The sequence below is a fragment of the Narcine bancroftii genome, chromosome 2 (assembly GCF_036971445.1).
Source record: "Narcine bancroftii isolate sNarBan1 chromosome 2, sNarBan1.hap1, whole genome shotgun sequence".
Taxonomy (NCBI): domain Eukaryota; kingdom Metazoa; phylum Chordata; class Chondrichthyes; order Torpediniformes; family Narcinidae; genus Narcine; species Narcine bancroftii.
The window spans coordinates 38,010,882-38,031,533 of NC_091470.1; the positions used below are offsets into that span (position 1 = coordinate 38,010,882).

The 20,652-nt window shown below is 39.9% G+C and overlaps 2 protein-coding genes across 2 annotated transcripts; one reads left to right on the forward strand and one right to left on the reverse strand.

Annotated features, from left to right (window-relative positions):
* The first annotated feature begins 1,226 nt into the window (after positions 1-1,226).
* On the forward strand, positions 1,227-5,759 carry faua (FAU ubiquitin like and ribosomal protein S30 fusion a). The gene is made up of 5 exons (XM_069916352.1): positions 1,227-1,335; positions 2,283-2,364; positions 2,805-2,949; positions 4,150-4,205; positions 5,444-5,759. Exons 2-5 carry the CDS (start codon positions 2,290-2,292, stop codon positions 5,567-5,569), a joined length of 402 nt encoding a protein of 133 aa, XP_069772453.1. The 5' UTR covers positions 1,227-1,335; positions 2,283-2,289; the 3' UTR covers positions 5,570-5,759.
* Positions 5,760-7,438: 1,679 nt separating this feature from the next.
* Positions 7,439-20,318, reverse strand: fkbp3 (FKBP prolyl isomerase 3). The gene is made up of 7 exons (XM_069916351.1): positions 20,074-20,318; positions 19,714-19,815; positions 17,319-17,432; positions 15,783-15,918; positions 15,194-15,261; positions 8,050-8,147; positions 7,439-7,766 (listed from the first exon to the last, which is right to left on the reverse strand). The coding sequence occupies exons 1-7, from the start codon at positions 20,176-20,178 to the stop codon at positions 7,712-7,714; spliced, it is 678 nt and encodes a 225-aa protein (XP_069772452.1). The 5' UTR covers positions 20,179-20,318; the 3' UTR covers positions 7,439-7,711.
* Between the last annotated feature and the right edge of the window lie 334 nt (positions 20,319-20,652).

Below are 20,652 nucleotides of genomic sequence, written 5' to 3' on the forward strand. Positions count from 1 at the left end.
AGATATATATATTGATAACTGATTTAATGGATCTGAAATAATTGTTAAAGAACATTAAAATTATTGTGGTCCACAACAGATTTTGATGTCTTAAGACTGGGATATTTGCATTTAAAAAGATATATAATATATATTAGTTTAACATCAATCTGTTACAGGGATCAAATATTGCAGCAAAAACAATGCTGGAAAAACTTGGTGTTTTTACTTTAATCACAGTGTCTGCTGACTTATGCGTTTCACTCAAATAGTGCAATACTTGCAGAATTTAAAAAAAAACACTGATCTGGGGAAAAAAAAAGGATTTCATTTTTGTCTGTTATTCCCCTGTCTATGTCACAGATGGATGGATTTGGTTCCAAAATCTTGGAGGAAGAAAGCCATGTCATTTATTTGTTTATGCTCTAATTTAAAAGTGAGCTACAGAACCATCATGCTAAAATATTTGCAGAAGATGACTCTCTTCAGCAAGGAATACTTCCTAGGATTTTGTTACATTTTGAAGTCTACGGTTGCATGCAGCAGCACTTGAACAATGAAGTATATCTACAATCTCTATACAAAATTGTCACAAACTTCGGTTCTTTAGACTTAATTATCTTAATTTATGCAGCCTAACCTCACAACTAAAAGGTTTTGGCCATCTTTTTAAATGCAAATATCCCAGTCTTAAGGCATCAAAATCGGTTGTGGACCACAACAATTTCATTGTTCTTTAACAATTATTTCAGTTCCATTAAATCAATTATCATTAACTCCTTCCATGGACTAGATGTGTAAGGATTTACTTGGTCCCAAATTTTCATGGCCCTCCATTTGTGCACATGAAATGTTTTGTCGTCTCCGATAAATCCACAGTGAACTGCATACCCTACTCTATCATTTTCTCATACTACTTTTCTTTATTTTATAATGCAGTTGATGAAAAGGTTTGCCCTGAGAATTTTGTGACATTGTCTTTAGACATTAATTGATCTAAAGTAGATGGAAATGTAATGGACAGCATCCATTCCAACACAAAGCCTTGAAAAATCACTATCAAATCTGTGGATAAGAAATCTGTAAATGTGGTTCTCTTCAAATCTGTGCTGCAACAACGGATTTTAAATGTTGAAGACGATGTAACATCATTCATCGCGCGATCAACTCTGTTTTCTGATTCTCAGGACCACCCTGCCCATATTATGTCTTTGTGGGGCTGGTCCAGGCCCAAGGCCACACACTCGCACAGGCGCAGTGCGCCACTCGGGCCCTGTTGAAGTGCGCGTGCGCAGTCGGGCTCACTCTCCCTGCTGCCGTCGCGAGTGGCCGTGGTGAAGGTGGCTCGACTTTCTGGTGAGTTTTCCGCTCTTGTTAAACTCGAAATACTCTTGCAAGTCGGGTCCCCCTCACCGGCCTCTCTCTGTTCACCGCAGTTTGTGTTCTGCTCGCACGTGTGCCAAGAGGCAAATGGCGCGGGGCCTGGTGCGTGACGAGGCCGTGGGCCTGGGCGCTGGGCGACGGGGCGTGGGCCTGGGCGACGGGCCGTGGGCCTGGGCGCTGGGCGACGGGCCGTGGGCCTGGGCGCTGGGGCGTGGGCCTGGGCGCTGGGCCGTGGGCCTGGGCGCTGGGGCCGGGGCCTGGGCGACGGGCCGTGGGCCTGGGCGACGGGCCGTGGGCCTGGGCGCTGGGTGACGGGCCCGTCTCATCGTGATGAGGGAAACATGCGGGTGCCCGCGGTCTCATTGAACGGCGGTGAGGGGGTGGCGGTGCCGAAGGCGGCCTTTCTGCCGATGGGTCCGGATCTGAGTCCACGTGGTCTCCTCTCCGTTTGTCCCTGCAGCTCCTGGGGGGGGGGGGGGGGGGAATGAGTGACTCATCTCGGGAACCCCCTGCCCAGGCCGTTCCCTCGAAGGGCTGGCGGGAGGGTTTTTAAGATCCAAACTGGAAGATGGGGTTGGAGTCCGATGTAAATCTCCCCTGAAGAACATGGATGAACCCTATTGTTTTTAGTCCTTTCCGTGCTAGTTGTGATCGGACTATTTTTCTCCCAAATTAGCTGCATTTGAATCTCTCGGCGATATTGGTAGTTTGAATCAGATTCTGGAGGAAGATTTAATTCATTGCACCACTACTGCACCCGGGACAATTTAAAAGATGACTCAGAGAAAAGCCACTTGTGAACAAGTATTAAATTTTAAAAAAATCTTTGAATGAGATGAGTAAAAGATTTAAAACAGGTCATAGAGCACTTGTGGAGAAAAAGGAAGGTTTCTGGTAGGTGACTTTTATTTGCCTTACAGAATCACCATGCAACTCTTTCTACGAGCTCAGAGCACCCACACACTTGATGTGACTGGGGAAGAAACCGTTGGGGAGCTGAAGGTAGGCTGCTGACCCCACAAGATGCACTTGAAAATGTTAGAGCTTAACGGTTGCAATTGTAAATAGAAATAATTTTCTTTCCTTGATGATCACTTGACACATTGACTCTTAGGCTTTAGAAATCCTTAGGTTTTTGTCTATTGTTTTTGATTCTTTGGCATTTTGATTGTAAGTTTGAATTTAACCATAGAACCACTTACAGCACGGAACAGGCCAGTTCGGCCCTACTAGTCCATGCCGTAGCAAATCCCCACCCTCCTAGCCCCACTGACCAGCACCCGGTCCATACCCCTCTAGTCCCCTCCTATCCATGTAATTGGAGATTTATTCTAAAAGCATAAAATAAAATTTTGCCTACCGTTGAAAACTTGTTGCAGCCATTAGCCCTTGAAATGAATCAAACTGCTCTGCCCTAGCATTTACCTTTAAAATTCATCTAGGCGCATGTTGAATCGCTGGAAGGCATCTCTTCTGCTGATCAAGTGATCCTTTTGGCTGGCTCTCCCTTGGATGATGATGCCATAATTGGGCAATGTGGTATCAGTGAGCACACAACTCTGGAAGTCGTGGCTCGATTGTTTGGGGGTACGTATTTTGGCTTTCGTTTCTTTATGGCACCTACTCTCTATGCATGTTATAACAGGATAGTACTTGGGATTAAGTTGTCAGTGTATTGATAGTCTCATCTTTTCAACTTTATGAAAATGGTCACATAGATGTATGGGGCTGAAAAGGTTTCTTGCACAAACCCAGATGTTTTATCGGGATAGGTCTCCAAGTCTGCCCTGCTATTTAATATGACCATGGAAAAACCCAACACCCAACCCCAACCAACCAATTTTCCCCTGCAACCACTGCAACCGTGTCTGCCTGTCCCGCATCGGACTTGTCAGCCACAAACGAGCCTGCAGCTGACGTGGACATTTACCCCCTCCATAAATCTTCGTCCGCGAAGCCAAGCCAAAGAAGAAAGGATGATCTGTCCAAGGCATCATCACATGTTCCATGTCAGTTCCATGGCTGTCACTTCTTTCAAAATGTATTTACTCTTAAAATGTCTGGTGATTTGGCTTCCACAATTGACCAGAGTAGAGAATTCTGGACATTTGCCACTCAAAATAAATTTGTCCCTACCTTTGTTTTAAACAGTTGCCCATGGTCTTCTACATCCCCTTGTTTGAGATTCTCACACTAGTGGAAATGTCTCAACACACTACCATGGTTCTTTAGATGTCAAAAATGCTGGAGGAACCCAGCAGGTCTTGCAGCATCAATAGGAGATAAGATGTACAGTAATACCAACGTGGCCTGAGCCCACCTTGAAGAAGGGCTCAGGCCCAAAACATCAGTAATATATCTTTACTTCCTATGGAAGCTACAAGACCTGCTGAGATCCTCCACCATCTGTAGACTTTTGTATCTCACTTTAGATCTTGTTATTTCTCCAAGATCACACTTCATTATTCTAAATTCCAAAGAATGTAGATTAATTTCTTCATCTATGTGATTGGTAAACTTTTTCATCCAGGAATTAACTTAGTAAATCTCTGGACTGCTTCCTCTGCTAATATATCCCTTGAGAGTAAATCAGTGCATGGCATTCTAGGTATTGTCTCGCCCTGAGTAATTGCAATGTTGCTTAACTTCCTTTACTCACCAACATTTCTTCATTAAAAGGCCCCCCGTTTGTCTTGGGTCGAGTTACCTTTGAATAAATGTAACTTCATAAATTGTTGGAATGACTTATTGTTTACTCTGGAAGTTGTTGCCTTTTCTCTCTGTTAGGTAAGGTGCATGGATCCCTTGCTCGTGCTGGAAAGGTGAAGGGTCAGACACCAAAGGTAATTAACTGAAAGCATGTTCACAAAGAAGCTTTGGGGGGGTCAATGTTTAATTTTTCTGAACGTATATATTTGGTGAGGGGGGTGGTAAGAGGTTATAAAGCTAGTATCTTTAAGGTTTAACTTGAATATGGACACTATGATTTAGAATTTTTTTATTTTTAAAATTTAGACATACAGCACAGTAACAGGCCCTTTAGGCCCATGAGCCTGCACTGCCCAATTAGCCTCCAACTGCAGTATGTTTTGAACAGTGGGAGGAAACTAGAGCTCCCAAAGGAAACCCATGCAGAGGTGGGGAGAACATACAAACCTCTTACAGACAGCAACGGATTTGAACCCTAGTTGCTACTGCTACGTTAACCATTCTGCCCCATTGGTGCAGGGCAGTGGTTCTCAACCTTTTTCTTAACACCAACATACCACCTTAAGCTAATCACAGAGCACTTATTGCGTAGGGAATACTTAAAGTGGTATGTGAATGCCTGCCACATTGACCACCGCCAGTGGGCTGATATCGCCTCCAACCGTACATCTTGGCGCCTCACAGTTCGGCGGGCAGCAACCTCCTTTGAAGAAGACCGCAGAGCCCACCTCACTGACAAAAGACAGAGGAAAAACCCAACACCCAACCCCAACCAACCAATTTTCCCTTGCAACGTGCCTGCCTGTCCAGCATCGGACTTGTCAGTCACCAACGAGCCTGCAGCAGACGTGGACATACCCCTCCATAAATCTTCGTCCACGAAGCCAAGCCAAAGAAAGAAAAGAAAAATGTGAATAGAACAAAAAAGGTTGAGAACCACTGGTGTAGGGTCATTCAGATCTCCAGTCTGGAGTTTGCACATTCTCCCTTCCTTACACAAGATGTGGGGAGAATTTTAAATAAAAAGGGATTATGTGGTATTGGAGTAAAAGGATGTTGACGGTCACTGTGAACTCTGGGCCCCGCAATCTATATTCATGACTTGGTTTTCGATAATCTTGGTTATCTTTTGCCTGTTCCTGTCTTCAAGTTTGATCATGTTGCTCAGTGTTCATTTAGTTAACAAATTTGATGCTTTAAATACATTGATGTATTTTGGAAGTAAATTGCCTTTGTCTGGAACAGGTCAGACTGGGTGCAATTCAAAACCAGCAAGTGAGCTACTTGTGATAATTAAACTAAAAACTGCAGAGTTTGAGCCAAGTTTCAAAGCTGAATTTCCATAAATTAATATAATCAATTCTTTATGCAGGTAGCAAAGCAAGAAAAGAGGAAAAAGAAGACTGGCCGTGCCAAGAGGCGCATGCAGTACAATCGCCGCTTTGTAAATGTTGTGCCTTACTTTGGCAAGAGGAAGGGACCCAATTCAAATTCTTAAATTTGCATCTGTCATCTAATATTCTTTCCTCAATAAGAACATTTTTGCCAAACTTTTATCCACCATCTGTAGGCATGATGCGGCATACAGGAGCCAGCCCAAATATTCAGAACAAAAGATTAACTTGCCTGATAAGTCACTTAAAATCTGTAATATGACCAATAAAATAACTTACCACCTTTATATATAATTGTCTAGCAATTTTGTACATTAGTGTGTTAAAAATGTACATGCAATAGTGTACACAAAATATTGGTTATGTTTTACTTCCTAGATACTGCATGAGCACTTTCCCAACACTTTTATGCATTGCTGTTGCCTGATCTGCTGGACAGCCTGTTTAATAGCCCCTTGCACTCTCCAGTGCAATCACACCCCAGTGTGGTGAAGTCGTGCAAAGTTTGGTCTGTTGCCGTCTAAACCAAACTATTTCAAGCGCTCATCTAAATGGTGAGTACCCACCTCCACTGCCCCCTCGAGCAGGATGTTCCAGATTACTCTCCTGGTTGGGGTAAAAACTTCTTCCTCAAATCCCCTCTTAAGCCTCTATCCAAAATTCTAACACGTATCTCCTGTCTAAAGTCACCAACAATGTAACAAATTACTATGGTTTAGACCAAAGGTCTTGGAGGTCTATATGGAGTATGTAACAGCAGTGCACTCAATTTTGCCTGTCAATATGATTTCATGCCTCTGCTTTCCTGGTACCTTTTTTTACTAACACGTATTTTCCTGATAATATTTGCTCAAATAAAACTAATATCTAATTTGTAAACAGAAAGTTGTCGTCTATAATTGGGTATGGCATTTCACACCAATGACATGGATAAGAGCAGGCCATTTTGCCCATCAAGCCATTAATAAAATCATGAGTTTTCTGGCTGTGGACTCGGCTCCATATGCCTGCCTTTTCCCATAACTTTCAATTCTCCTATGTGAAAATCTATCAAGCTGTATTTTAAATATATTTAATGAGGTAGCTTCTACTTCCTTTGGCAGAGAATTTCAGAGATTCACTATAGGAAAAGGATATAATCTCGGCCCCAAATATACTCCGAGTTCACAACTCACTAACCAGTGGAAACAATTAACTTTCCTGCCTCTGTCTTGACTATTCCTTTCATAATTTTTTTTGATAAGAATCCTCTCACATTCTGCATTCCAGTGAGCATATCCCAGACAATTCAATCTGTCTTATATAGGCTAACCCTGTTATCCCTGGAATCAACCTGGTCTACAGTGCATCCAAAGCCAAATATCCTTTCTCAAGGAAAGAGACCACACACCAGGTATGGCCTCAACAGTACCCTATTACAATTGCAGCAGAATCTTCCTGCTTTTAAATTCAATCCTAGCCATAAAAGCCATCACTGGATTAAGAATGGGATGTGCAGAAAAAAAAACAAGTGATTATGGGTTGTTTGCTTTCAATCAAAAGCTCAAGCTGAAGAACCTGAGATTGGTCTTAAATCAAAACAGGTGATTTGATTGCTATCGCAACCATGAAAGAGTTGGTAGTGGAGAAAAGGTTCCCATTGTTGGAGGGGTCAAGAAATAGAGGACATGGATTCGAAATAATTGACAGGCGTACAAGGGGTAGCACAAAGGAAATAGAATTGGGTAGATGCAGAGGAAAGGCAGAATAAGAGGGCATGACCTGGAAATGAAGTCAAGTAGGTTGCTCCTGTTCAGAGCTGTATAGCCCCCTCTGTCCTGTTATAGCGATTCAGGCTTGCTCCGACTCTCCATGCATCCATTCTGTCTATTTTCATCCTGTGTTTGCCCCCTCAGAGGGCAAACCTGGTAACACCACACAATGACTTAAAAACAATACAATTCACAGGGAAAGAATTCTAGCTCCAATACAGCTTTGTTTTGGCAATTTTTATCTTGTCCCAAGCATTACTATGGTCTGCAGTACAAGAATTTAAAGTAATAAAGTTTACCAGTTACATTTACCAATAGCATAGTATGTCATTGTATATAATGATTAAAATTCAATAAGGCTTTGTACAAATTCACAATTTTGTCCACAAAATGCATATCTTAGTATTCAATGATCTTGTTTTAGAGATCTTTTTGAGCAACTTTGGATGATTCAAATGTAATTATCTGAGACATAACATGAAGATGTGTTGGAGGTCACTCAATATCTACAAGCTCAACTTCAAAAATTAGTTTAGCATTAGGTGGAATCCTGTTATGCAGTTAAGGAGAATCAGTTTGTATCTGGAAGATTTAAAATAATTGTTGGTTAATTCTATCTAGAAAAATCTAATAGAACCAAACACCATACGGTAATGATAGTTAGTCATATATAGTACAATTTGCATATGCTCTGAAATCCTTACTGGTGCATATGTACAGTGTATATATAACGTACTGTAAAATTGAATTTGTTGAAATCACAAATGCCTCTGGACATGCTTCTCAACTGCAATATTATGATTTTCACAAGGCTATCATAGACAAAAGGATACTTGGCCTCTGGTTGTCCTTTCTTACCATATCCCCATTCAGATTCAATCTGTAGCTGGGCCTTTTCTCCTTTACTCATTGTCAGGAGGGCTTCATCCCACTGTGGAGAGAAAAGTCTTAATTCAGCAGTAAACAGACGAGTACAAACATTTTTTTTTTCAATCTTCCCCTGATAATGACTCTTCAACCTGATAATAATTCTCAAATCATTCCCTAAAAACCTACATTTATCACTATCTCAGAGGATCTTTCCTGGACCCAACACTAATGGCATCGTGAAGAAAGCACATCTACAGCGCCTCCACTTCCTCAGGAGTTTGCATAGGTTTGGTATGACATCAGAAACCCTGGCAAATTTCTACAGATGTGGTAGGAAGTGTGCTGACCAGATGTATCACAGTCTGGTGTGGGGACACCAAACCAATACCCCTGAGCTTAAAGCCCTCCAAAAGGAAGTGGACTCAGCCGACGACATCACAGGCAAAACCCTCCTCATCGAGAACATCTACAGGGAAAGCTACCATCAGGAAATAGATAAAGATGCCACAGGACTCGCACCACCAGGTTCAACAGCTGCTACCCCTCCACCATCACACCTCAACAAACTCAATCAGGAACTCATTTAAGGACCCTTTTGCACTTAATTGATTTTTTTAATTCTCTCAATCATGGTCTGATAAATTTCATTATCTGTTTACATTTATTTGATTACATGTCTACATTGTGTACATTTTTTTTTGCATTATCAATACATGCTCATTCTGCCTTGCCCATAAGAAAAAGAATCTCAGGACTGTATGTGACGTCATGTATGTGAATTTGAATCTGAATTTCTTTTTTTTTTTTTTAATTTTTTATTTTTCACACCATAAATCACAATAGCCATGATATACACTTTTTCTTTTCCACACATTTACAGTGACTTTTTCTCCCTCCCCTCTCCCTCCTCCCAAGCCACCCCCCCACCCCCCCCTCTCATCCATTTTAGGTATACAATCTAGGTTGCATTAATTCAGTTAGACAATGTTGTCATTCAACAAAAATACACCAGAAATTCTACTGAGTCCATTCTTTTCTTTTCTTCTCCTTCCATCAACTTAGGTAATGTTTGTTCCCGGTAGGTTTTCGCTATTGTATTTAATGTAAGGCTCCCATACTTGTTCGAATATTTCAATATTATTTCTTAAACTATATGTTATTTTTTCTAATGGAATACATTTATTCATTTCTATATACCATTGTTGTATTTTCAAATTATCTTCCATTTTCCAGGTTGACATAATACATTTTTTTGCTACGGCTAGGGCTATCTTGACAAATCTTTTTTGTGCATCATCCAAGTCAATTCCAAATTCTTTATTTTTTATGTTACTTAGGAGAAAGATCTCTGGATTCTTTGGTATATTGTTTTCTGTTATTTTATTTAATATCTGATTGAGATCATCCCAAAATTTTTCTACTCTCTCACATGTCCAGATTGCATGAATTGTTGTTCCCCTTTCTTTTTTACATCGAAAACATCTATCAGATACTGTTGGGTCCCATTTATTTAACTTTTGCGGTGTAATGTATAGTCTGTGTAACCAATTATATTGTATCATACGCAGCCTCGTATTTATTGTATTTCTCATCGTTCCAGAGCATAACTTCTCCCATGTTTCCTTTTTTATCTTTATATTTAAATCTTGTTCCCATTTTTGTTTAGTTTTACCATTTGTTTCCTCATTCTCCTTTTCTTGCAGTTTAATATACATATTTTTTATAAATCTTTTGATTAACATTGTATCTGTAATCACATATTCAAGGTTACTTCCCTCTGGTAAACTCAAGTTGCTTCCTAATTTATCTTTCAAGTAGGATCTCAGTTGGTAATATGCCAGCGCTGTATCTCCAGTTATATTGTACTTATCTCTCATTTGTTCAAAGGATAAGAATCTACTTCCTGAAAAACAATTTTCTATTCTTTTAATCCCTTTTTTTTCCCATTTTCTAAAGGCAAGGTTGTCTATTGTAAAAGGGAGTAGCTTATTTTGCGTCAATATTAGTTTTGGTATTTGGTAATTTATTTTATTTCTTTCTACATGAATCTTCTTCCATATATTGAGGAGATGGTGTAATACTGGAGAAGTTCTATGTTGTACCAATTTTTCGTCCCATTTATATGTGTTCAGGTATCTTTTCCCCTATTTTATCTAATTCTAGTCTCGTCCAGTCTGGTTTTTCCCTTGTTTGATAAAAATCTGATAGGTACCTTAATTGTGCGGCTCTATAATAATTTTTGAAGTTTGGCAATTGTAAGCCTCCTTGTTTATACCATTCTGTTAATTTATCTAGTGCTATCCTCGGTTTCCCCCCTCTCCATAAAAATCTCCTTATTATTTTCTTTAACTCTTTGAAGAATTTTTCTGTCAGTTGTATTGGCAATGCCTGAAATAAGTATAGTATCCTTGGAAAAATGTTCATTTTAATACAGTTTATCCTTCCTATCAGTGTTAGTGGTAGCTCTTTCCAATGCTCTAAATCGTCCTGTAATTTTTTCATTAGTGGATTGTAATTGAGTTTATATAATTGGCCTAGATTTTTGTTTATTTGCACACCTAGGTATCTTATTGCCTGCGTTTGCCATCTGAATGGGGATTCCTCCTTAAATTTTGAGAAATCCGCGTTATTCATAGGCATTGCTTCACTTTTATTTACGTTTATCTTGTATCCCGACACTTCTCCATATTCCTTCAATTTCTTATATAGTTCTTTTATTGATAGTTCTGGTTCTGTTAAGTACACTATCACATCATCCGCAAACAGACTGATTTTATATTCCCTGTCTTTTATTTTTATTCCTTTTATATTATTATCTCTTCTTATCGATTCTGCTAGTGGTTCTATAGCTAGCGCAAACAATAATGGTGATAGTGGGCATCCCTGCCGCGTTGACCTGCTTAAGTTAAATTGCTTTGATACATGTCCATTTACTGTCACTTTCGCTAACGGTCCCTTATATAATGCTTTAATCCAATTAATATACTTCTCCGGTAAACTGAATTTTTGCAATACTTTGAACAAGTAATTCCATTCTACTCTGTCGAAGGCCTTCTCTGCGTCTAAAGCAACTGCTACTGCGGGTGCTTTATTTCCTTCTACTGCATGAATTAAGTTAATAAATTTACAAATATTGTCTGTTGTGCGTCTTTTTTTGATAAATCCAGTTTGGTCTAAATTTACCATTTTCGGTACCTGTTCTGCTAATCTGTTCGCTAATAGTTTAGCTATTATCTTATAATCTGTGTTTAGCAGAGATATTGGTCTATATGACGCTGGTGAGAGTGGATCTTTCCCTTGTTTTAGTATCACTGTAATTATTGCTGTTTTACATGAATCTGGTAAGTTTTGTGTCTCATCAATCTGGTTGATTACATCCAGGAGGGGCGGTATTATTAGGTCTTTAAATGTTTTGTAGAATTCTATTGGGAGTCCATCCTCTCCTGGTGTCTTATTATTTGGTAAATTTTTTATTATCTCTTGTATTTCTACTGTTCCAAATGGTTCTGTTAATTTATTTTGTTCCTCTATTTGTAGTTTTGGTAGTTCAATTTTAGTCAAAAATTCATCTATTTTCCCTTCTTTCCCTTCGTTTTCGGTTCGGTATAATTGTTCATAGAATTCTCTGAAGTTTTCCTTAATTTCTTTTGGATTATATGTAATTTGTTTGTCTTGTTTCCTTGTTGCCAATACCATTTTCTTAGTTTGCTCTGTCTTAAGCTGCCATGCTAAGATTTTGTGTGTTTTTTCACCTAGTTCATAATATTTCTGTTTTGTCTTCATTATATTCTTCTCCACCTTATATGTTTGTAATGTTTCATATTTTATTTTTTTATCCGCCAATTCTCTTCTTTTGGTTGTATCTTCCTTTATTGCTAATTTTTTTTCTATGTTTATTATTTCCCTTTCCAACTGCTCTGTTTCCTGGTTATAGTCCTTCTTCATCTTGGTTGCATAACTTATTATTTGCCCTCTAATGAATGCTTTCATTGCGTCCCATAGTATAAACTTATCTTCCACTGATTCCGTATTTACTTCAAAGTACATTTTTAATTGTTTTTCAATAAATTCTCTAAAATCCTGTCTTTTAAGTAGCATGGGGTTTAATCTCCATCTATACATTCTTGGAGGGATGTCCTCTAGCTCTATTGCCAATAACAGGGGTGAGTGGTCCGATAATAGTCTAGCTTTATATTCCGTTTTCCTAACTCTCCCTTGAATGTGGGCTGGTAACAGGAATAGGTCTATCCTTGAGTATGTTTTATGTCTAGTCGAGTAGTATGAGTATTCCTTTTCTTTTGGGTTTTGTTTCCTCCATATGTCCACAAGTTTCATTTCTTGCATTGATTTAATTATAAATTTGGTTACTTTGTTCTTCCTGTTAATTTTTTTCCCCGTTTTATCCATATTTGGATCCAAATTCAGATTGAAATCCCCTCCTATTAGTATGTTCCCTTGCGTATTAGCTACCTTCAAAAAGATATCTTGCATAAACTTTTGATCTTCTTCGTTAGGTGAATATATATTAAGTAGATTCCAAAGCTCTGAATATATCTGACATTTTATCATAACATATCTCCCTGCTGGATCTATTATTTCCTCTTCTATTTTAAATGGCACATTTTTGCTAATTAATATAGCCACTCCTCTTGCTTTTGAATTATACGATGCTGCTGTTACATGTCCTACCCAATCTCTCTTTAATTTCTTGTGCTCCAATTCAGTTAAGTGTGTTTCTTGGACAAATGCTATATCTATTTTTTCCTTTTTCAGTAAATTTAGTAGTTTCTTCCTTTTAATTTGGTTATGTATTCCATTAATATTTAGAGTCATATAGTTCAGCGTAGCCATTTTATATTTTGTTTATCTTCTCTTTCCGTTTTTCCATCATTACCTTTCCTCCTTTTCCATTTCTGTTTTCTTATTTTCAACTCTTTACCAGACAACATTCCTACAACATCCAACATTTTCCTTATTCTCCTATTTCTATCTTCTTTATCCCCAGTCTCCCCTTCCCCTCCTGAGTTGCCCTTTATCCCTTGTCGGACAACCACATCTCCCCTCTCCATTTGGATTTGCGAATCCACTCGCAAGCGTCAACTGATTTTGCAGTGACCGCTCTTTTCCCCCACCCAGCCCCCCCCAGAAAAGATTTCGCTTTTTATATGTCACAAAGGTCACTCTTTTAATTCCCTCCTTATTCTCTCTATTCCATTGCCTTCTCTTATTAATTCTTGTCTATACTCTCTATGTTTTCCTCTAATTACAGATACTTTCACATATGCCCATTGTCTCTATTCACTCTTATACCTCTTTACCCGCATACATATCAATCGTGGTCATTTTTACCCTCCTTACCCTTCTTCATCCCTCAGTCTATTTTTGTCTTTACCCACATACATATCAATCGTGATAATTTTTGCTCTCATTACCCGTCTTCATCCCTCAGTCTATTTTTGTAATTGTTCTGCAAATTTTCGTGCTTCTTCTGGATCCGAGAATAGTCTGTTTTGTTGTCCTGGAATAAATATTTTCAATACCGCAGGATGCTTCAGTGTAAATTTATATCCTTTCTTCCATAAAATCGCTTTTGCTGTATTGAACTCTTTTCTCTTCTTTAGGAGTTCAAAGCTTATATCTGGATAAATGAAGATTTTTTGCCCTTTATACTCCAGTGGTTTGTTGCCCTCTCTTACTTTTTCCATTGTCTTCTCCAGTACCTTTTCTCTTGTAGTATATCTTAGGAATTTTACTACAATAGATCTTGGTTTTTGTTGTGGTTGTGGTTTAGGGGCCAATGCTCTATGTGCCCTTTCTATTTCCATTTCTTGCTGTAGTTCTGGACATCCTAGGGCCTTAGGGATCCATTCTTTTATAAACTCCCTCATATTCTTGCCTTCTTCATCTTCCTTAAGGCCCACTATCTTTATGTTATTTCTTCTGTTATAATTTTCCATTATATCTATTTTTTGGGCTAGTAATTCTTGTGTCTCTTTAGTTTTTTTATTAGATTCCTCCAATTTCTTTTTTAAGTCTTCTACCTCCATTTCTGCTGCTACTGCCCGCTCTTCCATCTTGTCCATTTTTTTCCCCATTTCTGTTAAGGTCATATCCATTTTATTTATTTTCTCTTCTGTGTTGTTTATTCTTCTTCTTAAATCATTGAATTCCTGTGTTTGCCATTCTTTAAATGACTCCATGTATCCTCTAACAAGAGCAAGTATATCCTTTACCTTGCCTTTCCCTTTATCTATTTCACTGTATTCTTCCTCTTCTTTTTCCTCTGGGTTGGCCATCTGTTGTTTCTTTGCTGCCCTTTCCTCCTCTTCTTTCTTGTTTCCATTGTCTTCTGTGGTCTCTTCTTGCTGCAGGTGTTCTGCAGCTGTCGTTGCCGGCTGTGGAGATCGACTCCCCAGCTGGTCCCCCCTCCCGTCGGTGTGTTTTTTTGCATGCGCATCGCGCATGCGCGAGGAGTCGCGCATGCGCGGTTGCGCACTTTTACTCGGCTCTGTGAGCCATTGTTGTAGTTCTTTTTCTACCGACCTGAGGTAGTGGGGCCCTCTCTCCACAGCGGGCCTCTTCGGACAGGTAAGGCCTTCACCTTTTTCCTCCGTTGTCTTCTCTTCCTCTCTTCTTTCCGTTGATTTTGATTTTTCTCCTTTTGTCTCCATCTTCTTTCCACCTTTATACTCACTTTTCTTTAACTTGTATTTCTGTGCCTTTGTATTTTCTCTTGTTTTTCCCGACTTTTCTGGAGAGGGCTGGAGTTCACCGTCCGGCCACTACTCCATCACGTGACTCCCCTGTGAATCTGAATTTCTAATGTCAAACTATCTTGTACTTAAGATATCTGGTTTTACTCTGTAAAATGCAAATGTTTGACCATTGCACAACTACAAGATTAATTTGTTGATTTCTCCATTGTTAACATGCATTCAGTCACTCTCAGATCACATAGATACATACATAAGAAATACAATGCAGATTAGCAAAACAAATCAGAACTTTCTCTGCAGGAAGAAAGTGAAAGTAGAAACAAACAAATGCAGATTTAAAAATATTTAGCATATTCACTCGTAGGTTATCAAATATAAATTCTGTTCTTACCCCTCGGATAACTTTTCCAACTCCTACTTTAAAGCTCAAAGGCTTTGTTACCTTCTTCTTTTTTGAACCTGTTAAAGACAAAGTCCAGTCACAATTTAAAATTTAATTCCATTAAAGTTCTTTGCAATGCTATACCGGTATCCAATGGGCGATAATTCATTACAGTGCTTTTGGCCCCCCCCCTGTTCTGTGATCCTGTCACATACCACAACCATTTCCCACACCAATATGTTGTCCAGCATTCAGTTTAGGAAGACTGCCTGTCAGGACTAGTGTCCAGCAACACATGGCCTAAGTTTTCACGTATCACCCAGCCTCTCATAATCTCCTGTTGGATGTGACAGAAGTTGCTCTCTTCCCCTCTCTCCATCTGGCAGCTCTCCCCAGTCTGGAAATTTCTTTGAGGCAACATGCTTAACAGTTATTGCTGGACATTCAGTTTATTACCATAGATAATTTTTTTTACCAAAATAGGCATTTGCAGTAATTGTTGGGCAACACCTATACCCTATAAACAAGCAGCAACATCACATTTCACAAACTACTCATAGTCCACATTGGAAAACTTTATTTTCTGTAGGTTGCTTACCAGATGCAATATTTGAGTCAAACACAGTCCCATCTTCTAACATTCCAGTATACCAGCAGTGGACAGTGTCGCCTTTCTTGGGAAAGTTGATTTTGTCACCTTTATGCAAGGTGGTTTTGCTATATTTTGGTGGTTCCTGGAATTAATAACAAAGCATTATAACAACTGCTGTAATAAATCTTATTCTCAACTTTAAAAGCTATTATTTTAAATAAGCAAAACTGATAAAATGAATCATTACCAAAAAGCAAAGCATGAGAGCAGGGAAGCTTAATATCTGTAGATGGGGGCATCACTAAGTTTTGACAGCAACTGCTAATCTCTCTCATTTATACAGAAGCTCACACACACAACTCATCATTAACTATTGAACCAAGGTCATGGGGACAGTCACCCACTAAATGATCTGCTGAAGAGCTGTGACTTGGGAATTCGGTTCAAACCAGGTCTACTCAAGGAAGCCTTCTTTCCTAGAAGAGTCAATGTTTGAATAAGAATGTACGTAGTACTCAGGTCTTGCATTGCCAGACTTCCGAGATGGTCCTTTTTTTTTATTTTAAATAGCATTCTTGAGATTTGGAAATCACAAGGGGAAAGGTAACTCGTTGTCCAGCTAAATGGCAGCACCAAGGTCTTGTCTTTCATCAGCTATCTGACTTGTTCATGTTCGGGAAAGTAAGGTGGCAATATTCAATTCTGCCCAATCTCTGAACTGAAAACAGGTGTCCAAGTACATTTGAGGTGGAGATTCTGGGGGTCATCCTATACATGAGTCGTCCAAAACACTGGCATATACAGTAATCCAATCTTTCTTTCCCACTCTTTCTATTTTCTGTACGTGACTTGCCAGTGATGAAAGCACTTGGGTGATGTGATACAACTTAGAGAGACATTTTCTGTAAACCCACTCTAATCCATTTTCTTCTTAGACCTGGTTGATTATTTTTTTAAGATGAAGACTGTTTCTTCCATGTCCATCAAGGTCCCAGATGCCTTTGCTGCACCATTATCAGCTCACACCAACAGGGGTTTCATTAAAAAAAAAGGGTCAAGAATCTAAAGTTGAAACTACGAGTTGATCTACTGATTAATTACATAATGATATTGTAATAGTGAAAAAGTAATTCCAATAAATCAAATGTGATTATCAACAGGTTGAGGTGATTTAATAGTCTTCAAGATTATGTGAGGTATAGTTAAGATAGACAGTCAACACATTTTCCCCAGGGCAGGAATCGCAAATAACAGGACATCTGTGCAGAGAGGGAAAGTTTAGGGGAGACATCAGGGATAAGCATGGGTTTTTTTTTTAAAACACAGAGTGTTATGGGAGCTTGGAATGCTTGACAAGGATGGTAGTGGAGGGTGGAATAATAGGGGCATTTAAGAGACTCAGGCACATGGATGAAACAAAATAGAGGGAGGCCAGCACAATATTGTGAGCTATGTTCTATCTTAATTATTTGTATTAATTCATACATTTTAATAAATTCTTTCAGATTCAAAAACAAACCTTTTCTGACTTCACAAACTAACCTCACTGACTGTTACTTCTGGTTTCTTCTTCTTCACTTTGTCTTGAGCATCTTCCACCTTTAGATCTTTTAGCTGCTGGGTGACATTCTCCGCACATTCAGTGCCTTTAAATCTCTGCAGTTCAAGGAACGCAATAGAAGATCTAGTGATTTTATTATCTTAGGAATTGTACAGAATTAGTTGCACCACGGGGTAGAGCCAATTAAATAATAATTTGGGAATGGAGGTGAACAGAAGGATTAGAAACTTGAGTCTAAAAGGGATGTGGGTTAAGAACACTGTTCTTTCAGAGCAATGTGCAATGTGAAAACGCCCCACACCAATCTTCTTAAACTCTCTCCATTCCACTGAAGATCGAGATATCACAGTTTACTATTTTCATTCAAGTTCTCAAACGAGGTGTTTGGGGAACAGTCTACAATTTTAAATCATGATACTTGTGAGAGAGAGAAGTGCAATTTTAAAAACGATTGTGACTGATGATACTTGTTTACAGTGGTAAACTGCATCATTATTACAAGTGGACAAAACAGAACATACATAAACTCTTCAGCAAAAAGCTTTAAAATTGGTAGAGAAACCATGTACTCTGAATATTATAATCTACAGAACTTACAGGTCCATGGCTAATGTCACAAAAGACATTGATGAAAGCACTTGGAGACATTTTCTGTAAATCTAGCAATACCATCTTTGTTTAAATTCATAATCTAGCCTCTGTAAGACCACAATAACCAGAGCTGGAATCTTCATAACAATAAATTGGAAATGGTGCTGTAAGGGATGCTGCTCAAGAATTGATTTATAACGTGAAGAGTATATTCAAATCTGAGACTACATTTTCCTGGTTAAGCAAAGCGTCAGTGAAGGGTTTTGACCTGAAACATTGACAATTCATTTTCCCCTCCCCTACAGATGCTGTTTGACCTGCTGGGTTTCTCCAACAGATTGCCTTTTGCTCTAGGTTCCATCAACAGTCTTTTATGTCTCAAGCAATGGCAGAACCTGAAGTTATGAGAACAGTGAGAATATATTTTCAGTTAAGATAGATTCACATAGCACCTTTGTCGGCCTCTGGACAGCCTAAACCACTTAGAATCCATTAGTATTTTAGAAATGTAGTCTCGTTGAGGCACAGCAGCCCCAACGTGCACAGAAAAGACTCCGAGACATCATGTTCAGTAATGTCCAGACAGTCAGTTTTTAATGATGAGGAATAAATAGTGGGACAGAAGGGAGATTTTCTACTTTCCCTTTGAAATATTGCTAAGAACTCCTGAGACTGTCATAGCAAAAAATTGGAAACTTCCAACAGTGCAGTACTTTCAAAGCACTGAAGTGTTGGCCCAAGTCCTGAGGGTGGGTTTTTTTTTCACAAAATCAACTCATAACCCAAAGTAATACAAAATGGATATAGCTAACATCTGTTACCTCTCAATAGTGGATGCGCAGAGCAGGTCGACAACTCAGAGTGAATGATATCTTGCTCAATTTCTTTGGTTCCAGAACTGTCTAAAAGTTAGGTACAGTTATAACATCAATCAGGTCAGGGATGGTTTTGATGCACATCGGAACATAGGAAGTAGGAACAGGAGTAGGCCAAAAGTGGCCCATCGAGCCTGCTCCGCCATTCAATAAGATCATGGCTGATCTAATTTATGACCTAACTTCACCTACATGCCTTCTCCCCATATCCTCTAATTCCTCTATCATGTAAAAATTTATCTAAACGAATTTAAATATGTTTAATGAAGCAGCCTCAACCACTTCCCTGGATAGAGAATTCCAAACATTCACTACTCTCTGGGAAAAAACTATTTTTCCTCATCTCTGTCCTAAATCTACTCCCCCAAATCTTGAGACTATGTCCTCTTGTTTTAGTTTCCCCCGCCAGCTCAAAAAACCTTCCTACATCTATCCTATCCATACCCTTCATAATCCTATATGTTTCTAGAAGATCTCCTCTCATTCTTCTGAACTCGAGCAAATACAATCCGAGACGATTGACGGGAGTCAACAGGAAATTTCTAGATTATTTCTTTTTCTGATCATTTGTGAACTCATCTTTTAAGTTTTCTAAGAGAATAGACAGTTGATGGGTAGAGTAGTTATTTTACATAGAGAGAGAGACATCTAAAATCGCAATTATATCGAAGAAGTAGAACGGGCAAGTCTTTTCACGTGTTTATTATTTCCTTTCATTAAGTCAAAAATAAGCTGCAAGCTTATTCCAAGTAAGTCAAACATTACATCACTGTCTCGGGGAACTAGTACATCAACCAAAGCATTTGATGCATCCAACATGAATATTTTATTAAGTTTGCAAACCAGAAATTCCAAGTCACTGATGAAATAATGTTTAAACAAACAAAGTGGACATCAACACACATTTTACCTTAGTTTCAAAAAGATGATTGTACGCCTTTATCATCTTCTCCTTCTTTGCAGACTTAGCAACACTCTTGACATTTCCCATCAAATTAAATTCACTTAGAAACTATTTAAAAAGAAGACAGAGACACGTTCAATGGTTAAAGTTCTCCACATAGAAACCAAACTGGTTTTGCATTGAGAACGACGGCCTGCCGTGATGCTGGGTAACCCTGCCCCACCGCCCCATGAACCATTCCAACCGGGACAGCGTGGGACAGAAGGGAGCAACTGCGAGCTCGCACAACAAGGCCACACAAGGTGGCGGAGACCTGGGGCGGGGGGAGGGGGGGGGGGCCGCTCCGCAACCAGTGCACCCACTCACCTGCTCCGAGGCGTTCTCCTGCAGGAACACGATGATCTCCTTCTTGGTCACATCGTCGCTCTGCAGCTGCTCCTTGCTCCACTGCCTCGTCGGCTCCGCGGCCATGACCGAGCGTCCGTCCGCCCGCTTTCTGCCAGCCTGACAGCCCGCAAGGCTGCGGTACCGCCACCCAGCGGCCACTGGGAGGGGGGGCGGCGGGGGGGAGGGGGGCACCCTCACCCCAACCTCCTCTCAGCACAGGCCCCGCCTCGACAGCCCAGGCTCCTCCTCCTCCCACCACAGATCCCGCCTCATCAGCCCAGGCTCCTCCTCCTCCCACCACAGATCCCGCCTCATCAGCCCAGGCTCCTCCTCCTCCCACCACAGATCCCGCCTCATCAGCCCAGGCTCCTCCTCCTCCCACCACAGATCCCGCCTCATCAGCCCAGGCTCTTCCTCTCAGCACAGACCCTGCCTCATCAGCCCAGGCTCTTTCACTCAGCACAGACCCCACCTCATCAGCCCAGGCTCCTCCTCCTCCCAACACAGGCCCCACCTCATCAGCCCAGGCTCTTTCACTCAGCACAGACCCCACCTCAT

Excerpts from the sequence above, each read along its gene's own strand:
- faua (XM_069916352.1), top strand. The coding sequence starts at position 2,290 with ATGCAACTCTTTCTACGAGCTCAGAGCACCCACACACTTGATGTGACT. Across the intron at positions 2,950-4,149 it reads CGTGGCTCGATTGTTTGGGG|GTAAGGTGCATGGATCCCTT; the intron begins GTACGTATTTTG and ends TCTCTCTGTTAG. Across the intron at positions 4,206-5,443 it reads TGAAGGGTCAGACACCAAAG|GTAGCAAAGCAAGAAAAGAG; the intron begins GTAATTAACTGA and ends TTCTTTATGCAG.
- fkbp3 (XM_069916351.1), bottom strand. The coding sequence starts at position 20,178 with ATGGCCGCGGAGCCGACGAGGCAGTGGAGCAAGGAGCAGCTGCAGAGC. Across the intron at positions 8,148-15,193 it reads TTGGAAAAGTTATCCGAGGG|TGGGATGAAGCCCTCCTGAC; the intron begins GTAAGAACAGAA and ends TTCTCTCCACAG. Across the intron at positions 7,767-8,049 it reads AAAGGACAACCAGAGGCCAA|GATTCCACCTAATGCTAAAC; the intron begins GTATCCTTTTGT and ends ACTGCATAACAG.